This window comes from Danio rerio, chromosome 25, assembly GCF_052040795.2.
Source record: "Danio rerio strain M-AB ecotype USA chromosome 25, GRCz13ab, whole genome shotgun sequence".
In the NCBI taxonomy this organism is placed as follows: Eukaryota; Metazoa; Chordata; class Actinopteri; order Cypriniformes; family Danionidae; genus Danio; species Danio rerio.
The window spans coordinates 7206199-7224039 of record NC_141045.1 but is presented as its reverse complement, the minus strand read 5'-3'; the positions used below and the strand labels follow the sequence as shown (position 1 = coordinate 7224039).

The 17841-nt window shown below is 37.3% G+C and overlaps 1 protein-coding gene across 1 annotated transcript; it reads right to left on the bottom strand.

The window, feature by feature from the left end:
• Window positions 1-767: 767 nt before the first annotated feature.
• oaz2a (ornithine decarboxylase antizyme 2a) lies at window positions 768-17822 on the bottom strand. Its single transcript, NM_001304356.1, is given in 5 exon segments — window positions 768-1730; window positions 3143-3228; window positions 3662-3834; window positions 10160-10290; window positions 17672-17822. Coding segments are annotated over 5 exon segments (540 nt in total). The 5' UTR covers window positions 17692-17822; the 3' UTR covers window positions 768-1599.
• Window positions 17823-17841: the final 19 nt, after the last annotated feature.

The following is a 17841-nucleotide window of genomic DNA, read 5'->3' as shown; positions in this document are numbered from 1 at the left end:
ACAAAATTATTAGCCCTCCTGTGAAGGTTTAATTCTTTTAGAGAGTTTACTTGCGGGAGTTCATTGGCATTTTCCCGCACGTGAATTCTGACCAATCGATAAGCAGTTTAGGAACTATGTTTAACAACATCTGGCCAATGAGTGATGAGGATTTTGTCAGATGAGCGGATTTTGGTTCTTTTCAACTGGTTCGGACCAAAGCCAGCAGTGTGGTGTGAAAACAAGCCAAAGACGGCAAAAAAAATGCAACAATGTGTCATTTATTGCCCTTGGTCCAGACCAAATGAAGCGAACTACAGATGTAAAAGCACCCTTAGATTAATTGGGCAAGTCACTGGACAACAGTGGTTTGTTCTGTAGCCAATTCATATCTTCTTAAGGGGGCTAATAATATTGATCTTAAACAAAAAAAACCTATAAAAATTAAAAATAGGGCTGGGCGATACGGCAAAAATGTCATGTCGATAATTATTTTCCATATAGAACGATAACGCTATATATTTCAATATATAAATTGTTAGTCCAGATTTAAAAGAGTACCCCAACAATGACTGAAGCCACAAAAAAAATAGATATTAAATAAAACATTTTCGGCCAATAAATTGTCGGTGGCCGAAAATTCGGTGCATCTTTAATATCAACACACTTTTAGATTTTCATTGTTGCACATTACTGCTGTGTGATTGGCTCCGAGATCAATATAGAGTAAAAAGGTCCAGAGCTTATCATAGTTATTGAGATAAATGTTATCTCGATTCAATATAATATCGTTTATCGGCCCAGCCTTAATTAAAAACTACTTATATTTCAGGCAAACAAAAAATAAGACTTTCTACAGAAGAAATGTATAGGAAATACTGTGAAAATCCCCTTGGCCCTTTTAACATTACTTGAGAAATATTTAAATTTCACAGGAGGGCTAATCATTTTGCCTTTAGCTAATTTTTAGCACTTTCTTTGGACTTGTTCCTGTGGCGTTCAAGTCTGAAATCAATTTCCGTAGACCTTTCCAAGTTGGACATCCAACTTCAAGTGCACTCAAACTGTGGAAAGTTGGACGTTCAAAGAGCTGAATGGAACGTAGCATAAATCCTAATGAGCGTCTGAAGGACTAATTGTGCTGCTGAAGAGAGTCGAGTCTTAGTTGCTAAGAGCGGAGCGCTTTTCAGCTTGTTGAATGATTAACTAGCTGAAACTCCTAGAGAAGAGTAAAACCAGAAGTCTGACGAACTGAAACACATAAATCGCCAACAAAAAGCAGTTTACAGTCGATTACAAAGGCATTCCCTTCTGTAAAACGTATCACTACCATCTCTGCTGTCTAAATCTGCTGTTCTATACATGACTGTTTTGATATATGGTGTGAATTAACAGAAAGGATATGCTGGATTCTGGTTTAGCACCAACCCACCTCCTACTGATGGAGCGACCAATCAGAACGGATCGGTGAGATATTAACCCGAAGCTGAACCAATCAGAGTGTAAATCGGAGCAGCTACGTCCCTCCCCCTGTCTTTAAAGTCATTTTGATGCAGAAGATTAGAGAGGGGGAGGAAGAGGGGTGGGGGGGCATCTTAAGATTGACCGAGAGTGTGATGGTCACTCTTCATCTGAACTGCTGCTGTCCATACAATAGACCATAAAGAGGAGATCGGGCCGAGCCGGCACCAGCGGGTGACCCGGTTTCACCACTTCAAAACCCATGTAGTGGAAGGTCTTCATGATTGACACTGTGAAAGTGGAGGGGAAAATTTGGTAATTATTTATGGTTATTATCAGACTGATTATACGGTTTTAAAACCCCAAAGTTAAAGTTATGTTATGATATAAAATTGTGTTCTAGGGCTGCACGATGTTGGTAAAATCTGACATTGCGATATTTAGTGTTTCTGTGATAAAATATTGCAGTATATAATATAATTTCACTGGATGACTATGGAGCCAGATCAGTCTAAAAAAATAATACATTTCTGAAATAAAATTCATACATGCACAGCACAATTCACATTTACAAAATCCAATTTGTAAATTCAAAACACAATTCATAAATACAGTACACAATTTGTTCATAAGTAAAAAATCTAATATTTTCGTCAAGTGAATTGGATTTGTGTATATTTATGAATCATGTTTTGAGTTTACGAATTGGATTTGTTTATTTACGAATTGTGTTACGAGTTAACGAATTGGATTTGTGCATTTATAAATTGTGTAATGAGTTTATGAATTGGATTTGTGTATTTTTGTGAATCGTGTCTTGAATTTACAAATTGGATTTGTTTATTTACGAATCGTTTTGAGTTTACGAATTGGATTTGTGTATATTTACGAGTCGTGTTTTGAGTTTACGAATTGGATTTGTGTATATTTACGAGTCGTGATTTGAGTTTACGAATTGGATCTGTGTATATTTACGAGTCGTGTTTTGAGTTTACGAATTGGATTTGTGTATATTTACGAGTTGTGTTTTAAATTTACAAATTGGATTTGTGTATTTACGAATCATGTTTTAAATCTGCCAGTTGGATTTGTGCACTTTTTTAATTGTGTTTTCAATTTCTGAATTAGATTTGTGTATTTACGAATCATGTTTTGAATTTTCAAATTAGATTTCTGTATTAACGAATTGTGATTTCAATTACGAATTAAATTTTGGTAACATGAATCGTTTTGTGGCGGTAAACACTATATTTTGTAAATGTATTATTTTTGAGACTAATCTGGCTCTATAGATGACTGCTATTTGCAAAGAACGTATTAATTTAGAATGATTGGCATGATTCTGTGAGGAAGTGAATCATGCATAAAACTAAATAAATTACAAGCAAATACAAAAAAGCAAAGATAAGTGAAATAAACTGTGTCATGGTTTTTGGGGCAGTCGAATTGTATTCAGTTACATAATTTGAATAATCAAATGTAAAATAACACTGAAAAAGTCTTTACTGCTATAAATAATTCAATAAAATTATTCTTTATTAAAGTTACAAACGGTACAATGTCTTGTGCCTGAATGCTTTAAACTCTCTCAGGCCTCAGGTTACTAACAAACAACCAATGTCTGAATAATAGACCGGTAAAAAAACACTAGTTAATATTGAGAATTGGTATTTAAACTAAAGTGTGTGTAAATGTATCTTACGTCGATCGTCTCTGTTTTTGTGAAGCCACAGGAACACATAGCTGACTTTCAACTGCTCCTCTGCAAACTCCAGCAGCCGGGTAAAACTGCAGCGTAACAAGAGAGAGAGAGAGACAGAGGTGGTGACGCACTGCTGCTTTTACATAATGTCCATCTTATGTAATAATGCAGATGTACTAGCCACAAAACAACTTCAGGTCACACACACACACTTAATGCTTTCTGACAGTCCAGCACCTGCTCGCTGAAGGTAAAACACTCTGTACTAATGCGTGCAGGGATCTAATTGACAGCACGTCACTGATCCAAATGAGAAACGACTATCATGCTTCTTTCACAGCCTCATACCACTGTTGAAACATCACACTGAAAAACCAACTCGAGCTGCTTTGGGCTAAAATTAAACCGGCTGTTTGTTTGGCTGTGGCCTAAAACTGTCTGTTAAAGTCAGAGACTGATATCCTGCTTTCAACTTGACACTTTTTAGCCACACTATGGCAGATTATAAACCCAATTTACCCTTCTCTGCTGCCATTGTGAAGAGCACCAGCAGGGATTTCCAGATAGAGAGCGTCGTCTGACAGAACCGTGTCCCAAGAGGAGATCCGTCGCTCGCTCAGCTGGTACTGGAAGTGCAGGACAGGGGGCGCTCCACTTACCGACCCTGCCTCGGTCACCGTCAACTTTTCGTCCTGGGGTAAACAGACAAATAATGTTAGACAACATCTGAACGCCATTCATAGCAAACCAAAACAAAATGTTATAGTCTAACAGTTGCTCATTTTTTAATCTTAGAGAATTAATCAGACCCCCTAGTTTTTCACAATTTTTTTTTGCGATTTAAAAATTATTTTAAGGTAGTAATTCCTAGAAATTTGCAAAAATTTTGCGATCAACAATGCATGTGTGTATACGTATATATATATATATATATATATATATATATATATATATATATATATATATATATATATATATATATGATATCTTGTTAGTTAGCTTACTGTTAGGTGTGCAATCTGACACAATAACACAAATCATAAAAATAAAGCTTCATTTTGGTCTCGACAAGATCTAAAACGATCGAGATTAAGCCATAGGAAGGTTATATAACTCTTATTTTTGTCCATGATCTTACTTTCTCTCAGATTTCACTCAACGGAGCATCTGAGATCATGTACCTCACTCAGGACATGCGTTAGGGCTTCCGCTACGTTAATACACCTAAAACACGGATTGCTGTAAAACTAGTCAATGACAGAATCGTTTTCTCTTATCAACGACAGGAAAAGTTTTATAGATTTGACGCAGATCATAATATCAGCTATACATGTAAAGCACAAATAATGTCCTTCAATTTGGTCACATCCAGCGGCCATAATTCTTGAACCAATGTCCATCATTGCAAGCTGCTTGCTTTTCTGTCTGTTCCATTGCTCCGTTTGTTAGATGTTTGCTCACACTTTCTTTCACAGTCTGAAGCACGACCAACGCTCAGAACGGCCAATTCGCGTCGTGTTATTCACTCGATTTGCAGCACAGGATGTCTAATCTTTGCATTGACTTCACATGTAAATACAAACTAGAGGTCTGCATTCCTGCTGGACCCAACCAGATTTCTTGCGGTGCGGGAATAAATTTCAGAATAAAGCGCGGGAGGAGTCGGTAACTGGTGTAATCTGAACGGGAGTGCGCGGTCTAACAATATCGCTCCTAAGCGAGTGAGCACGCGCACATTCGTGTGGATGCTGTTTATGTGTATGTGTGTGAATGAGAGAGAGTGTGATGTTGTGTGTCGCTTGTTTGGTAGGGGTGTCAAAATTAATCGTTTCTTAGGTGCACTGCGATGCAGACGCGGACGATTCGGTATCGGTTCAGTAATAATCATAACCGGTTTTTACTCACGTAATTTACCTCATATGCGCTCTAGCGATCGCGAGTATTTACAGCGCTTTAACTACTTAAAACTCATAAACTGTGCACAATTTCACTGTGTGTGTTTGCTGGATCAGTCTTTCACTGACATATACAACAATAGCCCCTATTTCACTGAGATCTGTTGGCGTGGCTTTTCTTCTCTTCTTGGCTGTTTTACAGCGTTACTTTTGCATACAGAAACGAGCGCGTGTCTGCAGAGTTTTCTCCACCGTGTTTATCATACATCAGCTGTGAGATCGCCCCTGCTGCTTATCAGTATCACTCATCTGTGAAGAACGCAGCGCGCAAGAGCCAATCGCAACCGGTTTTTTTTTTTTGAGAGTGTGACCAATCAAAGAGGTGTAAGAGAACTAGACAAGGATCAGAAAGTGAGCTGGATGTTTATATTTGTTTATATTATTTGCTAAATGCTCGTTTTGTTTAATGTTACAGTTTATATATCTGACTGTTTGTATTAAATGACAAAATTGTATTACAAATAGTATATAAATATATTCATACATTTTAATACAAGAACTGCTGCTGTGAAGAAAATATAAAACTGTGTATGGAAAGCACCGTCAATGCACCGTGATGCACCGAAATATCGAATTGAACCGAATCGATGGCATGATAATCGTAACCGAACCGAACCGTGAGACTAGTGTAGGTTCACAGCTCTATTGTTTAGTATTGTCTTTGTGTGTGTGTGTGTGTGTGTGTGTTTATGTGTGTGAATTAGAGAGAGCATGATGCTGTGCGTCGCTGGCTTGGTGCTGTCTAGCTATGTGTGTGTGTGCATGTGTGTGAATGAGAGAGAGTGTAGTGCTGTGTGCCTATGTGTGTTTACACCGACAGCGCGCAGATCTCTAATACAAACAAGGCAATTTGCAAATTGTGCAACAAACAGGTGACCACGAACCTAAGGTCGCATACACGGTATTCAGTTTCTGAATAGTTCAGGCACAAGCCAACAGTTTGGTGACACTGTCTGAGCCTTACATCATATTTTCTTTTATTATGCACGGTAATTCTGTCTACCGAGGTAAAATAGGGAGGAGGTTTGATGGAATCAACATTTGGATAGCATACACAAAAAGATTGTTTGGTGTTTGATTAAAATTGAATTTACAATGTATTGCTGAGTATGTAAACATGCTCATTTACTTTGGCAAAAGATCAACTATGTAGATGTTCCTTCTATTAATTCAAATGAGACCACTGTTGAAATCCAATACTGTTTGTAAGAGATCCTAGCTGAAACTATGCAATATTTCCTCTTAATTGCAAACCAATCCAAATGTGATGCACTGAATTGCGACATCTGTATTTGGGGCATTGTTATGTAAATGGAAATTCCCTCAGAGCGATTGCTCTATTGAACCCACAGCAGATTTTCAATCGATTTTCGTCTAAATATTACCCAGAGTGTCTATGTAGACAAATCAATCACTATAAATGAGCTCAGTAGCTTGCACAACAGGTGTAAGTGATCCAAAACCTCTTAACCTTTTGAGACAGTCACATGTCTGTGCACAGACAGCGCTGACATCTATAGTCTCGCGCACAGATGATCAGGTGTATGCCGAGTTCAAGTGCCAACACCACGCATATGTAGGGCAGATGGAAACTTCAGCAGTAAATATGGCACGGAGCTACATGACAAAAAAAACAAGCCCTAGAGATCCCAGCAGTCTCCCTCCCTCAGGCTGTTTGTGTGTATGGTTTATTTTGGACTGCTCCAGCATTTTATCGATTAAACTCTTCATTTACTGGTCAAGGTTTTCAGGATCATGCTGGGATAGTAAAATAGTACACTTAGATGGCCTGTGTCTCATTTTGCAATCTATCTACACTAGATTATTGATTCTATTTTGATATACTAATTCGGCTCAGTGCCATATACATCAGGGGTTGCCACAGTGGAATGAATCGCCAACTTTTCCAGCATATGTTTTATGTAGCAGATGTGTCCTCTCAGCTGCAACCCAGTACTGGGAAACACACATTTACACACTATGGACAATTTTAGTTATCCAATTCACTAATACCATGTGTTTGGATGGTGGGGGAAACCCACACAAACACGGGGAGAACATGCAAATTCCACACACAAATGCCAACTACCCAAATGCCAACTGGACTCGGATCCAGCAACCTTCTTGCTGTGAGGCAACAAAGCTAACCACTGAGCCACCGTGCTGCCAAAATACTAATCAAGTTTGGTTTTATCCTGTTGCTTAACTAACAGATTTGCTAACTGCTTACCGATTTAAGGATTAATTAACTATTCTGGGTTTTTACCCTAAATGTCATCCTGTGACTGTGAAAAAATATACTGAGATGGGCTACTGCATCCCAATTTGCATGCAATTTGCTGATATTTAACAAAATATTGAATCCTGTCATAGTCAAAGCACACAACATTAGTATATATATAGTATATAGCATAAAATATTAATATATCCAGATTTTTTTTGTTCAAAATATATTTATTTGCATTTGTTTTGAACACATAATACATTTAAATAAAAGAGAAAAAACACACATAAGAGAACCTTGCAGAACTTTAACCCCCCCCAAAAATAATAATAATAATAATAAATAAATAATAAATATATCCAGATTTAGGTGTTCAAAACATGAATACTTTAATAAACCAACAGAAAGCAGTTCATGTGTTTATATACAGGGCGAAATCTGCATAAGGGGCAAAAACTTAGTCATGACAGATGGTTTATGTCGAGTTAATAAAGGTATAGTTCACGCCCAAATTATAGGACATCATAATTTCATAAGCCTTGTAGCAAATATATGGACATAATCTGTGTGGCGCTTTTTGGTTTGAAAAGTAAATAGATTTTAAATGCAAGCATAAGAGATTATATCTGCATTTCTTCTCTGCTGTGACGTTTGTCAAGTAAATAGTCTTTTTGACATATAAATGATGAAATATAAATCTCCAGCTCTTTGAAATATAAATTGATTTGATTGGTCATACATTACGTATGTAATTAAAGATTGTGACGACACATTTAAAACAATTATTGTGTGTGCAGATTAATCATTTATAACGAACACTAACTGTCTATAAATAAACCCAGCAATTTTATGGTAACTTTAAATCTTTTTAAAAATGGACATTTATTGCTACCTGGAAAACTCATGATATACACACACACACACACACACACACGATATACATTTATATATATATATATATATATATATATATATATATATATATATATATATATATATATATATATATATATATATACACACAGGTGAAGTCAGAATTATTAGTCCCCCTTTGATTTTTTTTCTTTTTTTAATATTTGCTAAATGATATTAAACGGAGCAAGGCATTTTTCACAGTATGTCTGATAATGTTTTTTTCTTCTGGAGAAAGTTTGTTTTATTTCAGCAAGAATAAAAGCAGTTTACAATAAAAAAAAAACATTTAGGGACAAAATTATTAGCCCCTTTAAGCGATATTTTTTTCGATAGTCTACAGAACAAACCATCGTTATACAATAACTTGTCTAATTACCCTAACCTGCCTAGTTACCCTAAAAAACCTAGTTAAGAAAAACTAAAACAGGAGGGCTAATAATTCAGGGGAGCTAATATATACTATATATACTATTCACACACACACAAGTGTATATATATATATATAACAATATTCATTTATTTATTTATTTTTGGCTTAGTACCTTTAATAATCTGGGGTTGCCACAGTGGAATGAGCCGCCAACTTATCCAGCACATGTTTTAAGGATGCCAGCGCATGCCCTTTCAGCTGCAACCCAGTACTGGGAAACACCCATAGACACTCATTCACACAAATACACTACAAACAATTTAGCCTACCCAATTCACCTGTACTGCATGTCTTTGGACTTATGGGGGAAACCGGAGCACCCGGAGGAAACCCACACAAAATCCACACAGAAATGCCAACTGGCCCAGCTGAGGCTCCAACCAGCGACCTTCTTGCTGTGAGATGATTGTGCTACCCCCTACGCCACTGTGATGCTTCTATATAACTATATAAATACAATATATACACTTGTTTAGATGAAATCTGTTGTTTACAGTTTAAAATTAGTAATTAAATATATTTGGCGAGCTTAAAAGGTAGATTTTCAGCTGCAAATTATATAAAAAAATAATAATGAGTTTTTACCCTAATGATAAAATTTAACCCCAAATAAACCAAACTATCTAAAAAAAATCTTATTTGGATATGTTTTTTGAAGGGAATTGATATAAAAAAATGACCTTAAATGATTTGTTGCTTGGCGTTCTTCACTCTTGCTTGTTTAAAGTACAAATAAAACCAGAACTCGCCATTTTGATAAACTTCCGGTGACCTGTTATTGTGAACTTTTTTCCCATTTTATACGGTTCCTTAAACAGCATCAATGTTGTAATGTCATTAAAATACATTCAGTTAAATAAACTTTAGCATTTATTTAGTTGCTTAAGCGTAAAACGAGACAAAAAGCGATTTACTCGCACGCGCCCGTCAGAATCAGCAGGCTAGTGCAGAAGCTCCATTGAATATACTGAGGTAAAATAAATGCTCATATTATAAAGACATGGCGGGGGAAATGTAATTTAATGCAGTGCTTCTCGTACAATCTGAGACCCACTTTATTTCGGATATCACTCAGCTAGTGGAGATCGCTGATTTTTTTTAAAAAACAGACCTTAAACGCACCGGATTTTGCATTGGCATTCAATTCGCCGGAAGAGCTTAACCCAGGTTACTGGCAAATTAAAAGTCCTATTAGCATGCTTCGGCATATACCCCACTGTCAGATTATGTCTGTCTGAGGTATTGGGCCTGTCTGTAAAAACTCTTACAAACCCGATTTCCAGATCTTTCTGAATGAAATGCCTTCTTGACCACATCTAATCAGCTCGCATTAGAGAAACAAGCCACGCTCACCGTTTACTCATTTAATATTGCGTTTCTCTAGAAACTGTCACAACTGCTGCAGCTTCAGGTTCATGTGTACTTCAAGGGCTAAAATGTTTCATTCCAACGATCTAAAGACTGTATATATTGAATAAATGTGTGTTTTTTACCTTGTGCAGTACACTGTGAGGGAGATCCCTGCCCGTCCCTCGCCCACCCGGGATCTTCGTTAGTGGGAGAGGGGCATCAGGAGCACCACAGAGGCCCTGGAGCCCGCTGCCTCGAGCCCAGCACAGCACAACTGCAAGACAGAGACAAAGCAAACATCTCATACCACTGTGAGAGATTAACGCAACATTCCTCGAGTGCTTTAACAAAAACTGCTGTGTGTTTCCAAAAGCGATCTTCTCTCTCGGCATCATGAGTCAAATGCATGATGCAGCTTGGCACAGGACTGGGGATGCCAGCTGATTATAGATAGCCATCCTGCCAGCAGCAGAAAAACAGTCTGCTGAAATGTTGCCACTTTTAGAGGCTCTGTTTTTAGTTTTATGCATTATCACTGCAAAAAATGCGAGTGTCACATGTTAAAATCACACATGGAAATGCATGAAATGTGGTTTATTATGATTTTCAACATGAAAATATTCCAAAATCACACATCTCATGCGTGTTTCTCAAGATATGTTAACATGTGATGCTCGTGTGGTTTTTTTTATAAGGATTTTTTTTGCTCCCCATGTGGAAATCTGATATTCGGCCAAATATGAAACATGTACAGCTAATATATTTCAATGTATACGTGCGCCATTCTTCAACTACGGGCACTTTAGACTTGTGAGGTTGAGTAAAAAAAACTTAACGTAAAATTAACATACAATGCCTCATAAGTCTAAACAATTTGTCTAGTTTTAAGATCTGTAAGAGGACAAACTTCTAGATAAGAAGAGAAACTTTTTTTCCATGGTGAACTGAACAAATTCTACCACATCTCAATATACAGCTTATTTCAAAATGAAATAAATGATGGCAGTCAAACATTGTCTAAGATCATTTTTGTATCCAGTTTACCCAATCTTTCTACAATATATATAAAATAATTATACATTTGTCAATGAAATAAATGAGTTGTCTGCAGAATTGTTTACCCGTCACACTCTAAAATGTAATATTAATTTGGTTAAGAGCTACTTAGAAAATAAATAAACTGGATTTGTATATTAGAGCATGAACTCATACATTGCGAATACACTTTTAATGAGTGATGAGAACTTTTTACATATTTTTGTAAATGTGAGTGGTGATGGAAATGCAGTGGTGGAAATGACATTTCAACAGTTTATTGTGAAAAAAACGAAGGATAGCTTCACCGATTAGCTTTAAATTGATACAAGCCTTTCATGTATACAAAACACTCTTATTTACCCTCATTTTGTTTGGTTTTTGAAGGTACAACCTGTTTGGAAATGACGTAAAATAAATGTATTTCCTTATCAAGCAATATTTAACTTGATTTTTCTTCAAGTGTTGTTGATGAAAATGTAAATTCCCTCCATCTTGAACATGTTTTCAGATGACACTATTCAATTTTATTGAAACCACCTAAAATAATCTTTCACACAAACTTTTTGAAGCGACATTACAGTCTTATGGTGGAAATGATACTGATACTGTGCGACAGCTATATTTGTCTAAAAAATAATATTGATAATAGCCTCACATCAATACCTATTAAATATCTAAAATATTCCACCAGTGCTTCATTAAGATACAGCAATAGATACCAGATAAATAATAGTTTAAAATGTTACTTTTATTATTTAATTATTTATTATTTTTATTATTTAAGTTTAAAACTTAACATTGCTAAAACAGTGATTTTGACACCTAAAAGGAGGACGAATAATATAAAAAATATATAATAAAAAGCTAGTAATTTTTTTAAAAGTAGGTTTTATTGTTAGTTTGACAAAAAAAAGAGGAATTTTAACAAATTATGTGTATTTTTGGATATTTGATCAAAGGACATAAAAGTGCCCGTAGTTGAAAAATTACCCATGTACATATTTGTAAATCCCATAATTGAAAAATCTGTGAAATATTTTGACAAATATCATGCATGTGACACCTTTTATCCATGTGAAATCCAAACATGAACTTGTATGTCGTGTATGTAATTTGCATATAATGCCACATATCAGATTTTCAGCTCTTTTTTTTTTTTTTTTTTTCCACTTAAGCGGCACGGTGGCGTAGTAGTTAACAATGTCGCCTCACAGCAAGAAGGTCGCTGGTTTGACTTTCGGCTAGGTCAGTTGGCATTTTTGTGTGGGAGTTTGCATGTTGTGTTTGTGTGGGTTTCCTCCGGATGCTCCGGTTTGCCCCAGAGTTCAAAGACATGCGCTATAGGCGAATGGAAGAAGCTAAATTAACAGTAGTGCATGTGTGTGTGGGAATGAGAGTGTGTATGGGTGTTTCCCAGTACTGGAATGCGGCTGGAAGGGCATTAACTGCGTAAACATATGCTTAAATAGTTGGTGGTTCATTCCGCTGTGGTGACTTTTGATAAATCAGAGACTAAGCCGAAGGAAATTGAATGAATTTCCTCTTAATCTTTAACCTGCTTTTTTAACTTTCACTATCGTCAGCATTAACGTTTTTTATTTACTTAAAATAAAGTGACGTCAAACGTTGCCAAACTTAATTATTGGTCCATTGAGCATACCTGTCAACATTGGGATGTGAAGATGAGGCATATACAAGCCCCTTTTTTATCCACAGTGGAACGAACTGCTAACTATTCCGGCACATGTTTACCTCAATGGATGCCTTTCCAGCCGTAACCCATTACTGGGATTACACACTCATACGCTACGGCCAATTTTAGTTCATCCAATTCACCTATAGGGCATGCCTTTGAAAACCCACACGGACATAGGGAGAACAGGCAAACTCCACACTGAAATGCCAACTGACAAAGCCGGGACTCGAACCAGTGACTTTCTTGCTGTGAGTCGACAGTGCTAACCACTGAGCTGCCCCAAGTAAACATTCATTCATTTTCCTTCGGCTTAGTCCTTTTATTCATCAGGGGGTGCCACAGCGGAATGAACCGCCAGCATATGTTTTAAACATGCCCTACCAGCTGCAATCCATTACTGGGAAACCCTGAGTAAACATATTTAACCTAAACATTAAATAAATTCTGGTGTACGTTCACCTTTAGGAAGGATTCTACGCATATGTATATATCAGACCCCAGGATTATTGTACTGATTTTGCATCGGGTCACTATGGAGAAGCATTAGCTGACTTGGGGCCAGGTAAGCAGAGATATTTGAGTTCCCCACGACAGATGTTTCACTTTCCACTTGACAGAAGAGAGGCAGCTTGCACGGATCACAAACAAGCACATGACGTGAAAACAAGTCTGTAAATAGCAGCTTGGCTGAGAACATTTCGCATCCCAAAGGGTTTGAGTTACAGCGCTGGCGTTTAGAGACGGTAATAACAGACATTTATGTCCCCGTGACATGCTGGGAGATCTTTGGATCTGACGAAGCCAGGCCACACGCTGTCAGCGAAAATCTCTCATTACGATCGAAGGCATGCTAGAAAACACCCACTTTTCATAACAACCCTGTTTACAACCGACACTACTGAAGAACAGAAGCTCTTAAACTGATCTAGAAACAGAACATTGATATTTCATGCCGTAATCAGCTGACGCGCATCCATGACAGCACAAATGAAACGGCTGTTCAAGTCCTGGGCGCTTTGCTTTCTAGTCTCATGAGCCATATTACCCAGAAGGCATATGAGAGAAGGCAGGCGGAGTGTGGTTACCACATATGTCACCTTGGCTACTATTTTGCATTGTGACCACATTAAAACAGGTGAAGCTATAACTGAGGATACTTTCATTTTTGGTTACTCTACAGACCACTTCTACTTGTGTGATAGATTCAAGGCATCTTAAGGTACTCTAGACTCGAGTCTCTATATAGAGCGTTTGGACTAGAGTGAAATGTCAGCTTGTTTTGAAAGCCGACACTTTCCCCCTCTGACATTCAAGCACCTTCCTCCCCTTCGCCGTCTCGGATTATACACTCTGAACAGATTCAGGCCAACGGAAAGAAAAAAAAAAACTGGGGGTCTTTCAGGGACTTATTTCACATGGGGCAAACTTGTTTTGTGTTTACGCTTTCCTAGCTTGCCAGTGCAAACGTCTCTATCGCAATGATGTCAGTGTTTGCACGACTTTCTGATGGTTTTTAACATCACAGCAATGCTATGTCGAATATTTAGCTGAGCTTGCCTGTGTTCATTCATCTGTTTTGCATTTATTTAAATTCAATTTTGGGATTATGGCAACTTTTAATCATGAAAAGTTCAACATTGTGAGTTTTATTGATATTTTAGCAGACCAAAGTGATATTTGTTCTTGGTTAATCGTGTGAATTACAGTTGGAAAATACTGCGATGAGCTGCCAAATACATGTTCTGCTATTGCATGGATTGATTTCTAAATAGATTCTTAAATATATTGTTGTTTTAAACAACTAAAAACATCTATAACAAAGCCATTAAGCAATAAGAAGTCACTTTGTTAAACTGCAGATTTGCATTTTAAGGAGATTAATGAGATTAAGGTCGCATAATGCAATTCTAATGCATAAATAAACAGAAAATGTTAATTAAAGCAGAGTGGAAGGGAAAACTGTAAGTTTTTATGGTCGGAAAGGACACATTTACAAGAGAATATGCATATTATAGTAACAAATTAACTAATTAATTATAATAATACATCATTACAATGTATTAATTTACTTTCTTGATACAATTAAATGAAAACGAGGGAGTTATTTAGTTGGTCACAATTGGCTAAAATCATTATTTTGTGGGAAAATATTGACGGCCATGATCTGACTACACTGCCACACTTGATTACCATCTGTCCCGATGGTTTGCAACTTATTTGCTCTGCTTTTTGTGCGGTTTTGGACATCATTTACTACTTCCATCAATGCTTTCTAAGCTTCTATCAATGCTTGCACTCTTGTGTTGATTTGCTGTTTATTAAATTTATCCATTTTCCTTTAGCTTAGTCCCTTTTTTATCAGGGGTCGCCACAGCGGAATGAACCACCAACTATTCCAGCATATGCTTTACACGGCTAATGATCTTCAAGCTGCAACCTAGTATGGGGAAACACCCATACTACACACTCGCATTCACACACACACACACACACACACACACACACATAAACTACGGCTAATTTTCTTTACCCAATTCACCTATAGACCATTTTAAGGGGCGTAAACAATAACAAAATCTATGTAATGTAATCTAACGTATGTCCCGTTTTACATTTTTTTTCTTTCCATTGCTTTTGAGAATCCAAAAAGGTCCACATATTGATAAATAATGTTATGATGGTTGTTTTAACGTTAGGTCATGATTGAATTTCCTCTTATTAGAGTTATGGAATAGTTTGACAACAAGGAGGAAATGTTCATGGGCCAATACCATTGCCACTTTGCAAAGGTCTATTGACCTTATTCTTCAATGCGGAAGTGCGCTCATTTTTGCGCTCGTTTTAGAACTTGCGATTCAGTCACCTATGGGAGAAATGACTAGGACTAACAAACGGCAGTAAAAGGTAAAACTACGCACTCTACAAACTAATGTGTGCATGATTATACATAAAAAGTAGAATAATCTAATAAGAAAATAACATTTTGCAACATCAAGCAGCAGAACAAGCTGATTTTAACGTCTAAATATGAATGGAAGTGAATAGCACAGAGCCAAAAACGATTCAAATGGCTGCGCCTGTTCGTACGTGAAGAATAAGGTCAATAATCTTTGGACTGTTGGAGAAACCAGAGCACCCAAAGGAAACCCACGCCAACACGGGGAGAACATGCAAACTCCACACAAAAATGCCAATTGCCCTAGCCAGGACTCGAACCAGTGACTTTCTTGCTGTGAGGCGAAAGTGCTAACCACTAAGCCACCATGCCACCCTGTTTACTAAATTTCATATCCCAATTAAGAGCAACAGTTAAAGATACTGTTTGATTCCTAGAATCCAAAAAGCACGATCTACTCCCAAAAGGAATCCAAAGCTCCTCTTTTGTTACTAAGAAAGTAGTTCGCCTGATTCTACAGAAAGCTTTTCAAAGAAAACAAACAAGATCATTCCTGATCTGCAGGACCAGCACAGGGTTATAGTCCGGATCTGCCGGGATTCAGGTTAATCTTTAGTGCAGTAATTACTGGCTCCACTGAGTGTTTGGAAAAGGATCAGGAAACCGTCAAAAACCAAAACAGGATACTGTGGGTCTTCCAGGAAAACAGTTATCATTTGGCTACAGAGGGGCTTGAAGTGTAATGTTTGACCATCGGCTCACAGTGAACCTGTTTTTTAGACCAGGAGAGGTGGAAGGTTTGTGTTTTTCATGTATCAGATTTCAGTCTCAGCAAGCATTTGGCCTTCTCTGACAACAAGTCTGACACGTTTGTGTTTCGTCAAGAGATTTGGAGTTGCTGCGCTCTTCCTTAACACTGTTTCTCTTTTGAGTGTTGCAGGTCTGGACCAATTCCAAGTCAAACAACGAAAACACAAACCGAACATGAAACCGAGAAACAGGACGTCGCATGAAATGTGAGTGTGGATAGATTGTGACCTGCGAGGAAAACGTGTTCATGAAAGACGCAGTGAATTAAACATGGTTGTGAATTGTTAAAGGTCCACACTCTAATCTGGGCCACTGCAAAGATGTACAACAGAGCTTTCTAGGAAGTATATCTTATGTAAGGTTTACCTAACGCTCTATCCCTGTACCTTATCTCAGGTTAAAAATGGTTTATCAGCTTCACACCAGGACCTGTGCTAATCGTGGCACAAAAACAAAGACGTTTCACTGAAAACAACTGCTGGAAGGGTTTCAGATAGGATCCTTGCTAGGGTTTCATCCTCAATCCAGCTTGGGAAATGTCAAAGTACACAGATAGATTCGGAGAAACTGTCTATTGGGAAGAGCAAGTTAGAATCGACAAGCTCGTGAGTTGACGGGGTTATGGATGAAATATTTATAGCATCAGTTCTGTCTCTCGCACTCACTCATCTGTCTGCTCGACATTAAATCCGCTTTGATAGCAGACAGTGTGACTCTGATCCTACAGTACAAAACAATCAATCAACCCTGCCCATATATAATACACCTCACACTTATTTGTCCATACACAATGTTCAATGTATTTGTAACTGAAATATTTTTAGACATCAAATATTATTATACACTATTAAATATACATGCATGTGTTATAAAATATTGCACTACACTTGTATTTTGTTTTTTATTTATTTTTCCTCACTGCATCTATCTAGGTCTTTCTATCTTAATAATTCAATAATAATCTGTGTATATATGCATGTATGTGCATGTTTATATGTGTGTGTGTGTGTGTGTGTGTGTGTGTGTGTGTGTGTGTGTGTACATTGCATGTTCTACACTATAATTTAAATACATTTTAAGAAGTAAATACATACAGATGTGTTGATAGAGACTTAAAACTAAACACAACACAATAATCAGCTGCAGAAACTCAAGCTGTATTTGAGGGAAATAATATGTTGCGCGTCTGTGAAGCATAATCGTGTATTCTCTCACCTCTCCTCTGTGTTGCACATGTTTTCCTTGTAGGCTGCCTTATTTAGATAACCCAAAGAGTGACTGTTGTGTAGAAAGTCCACGGAGAAATGCACCATTCATCTAATAATTCTCTCTGATGTGTTCTGCTGTGCGCGCTTCGTGCTTTGACGCTGAGCACTGAGTGCGCG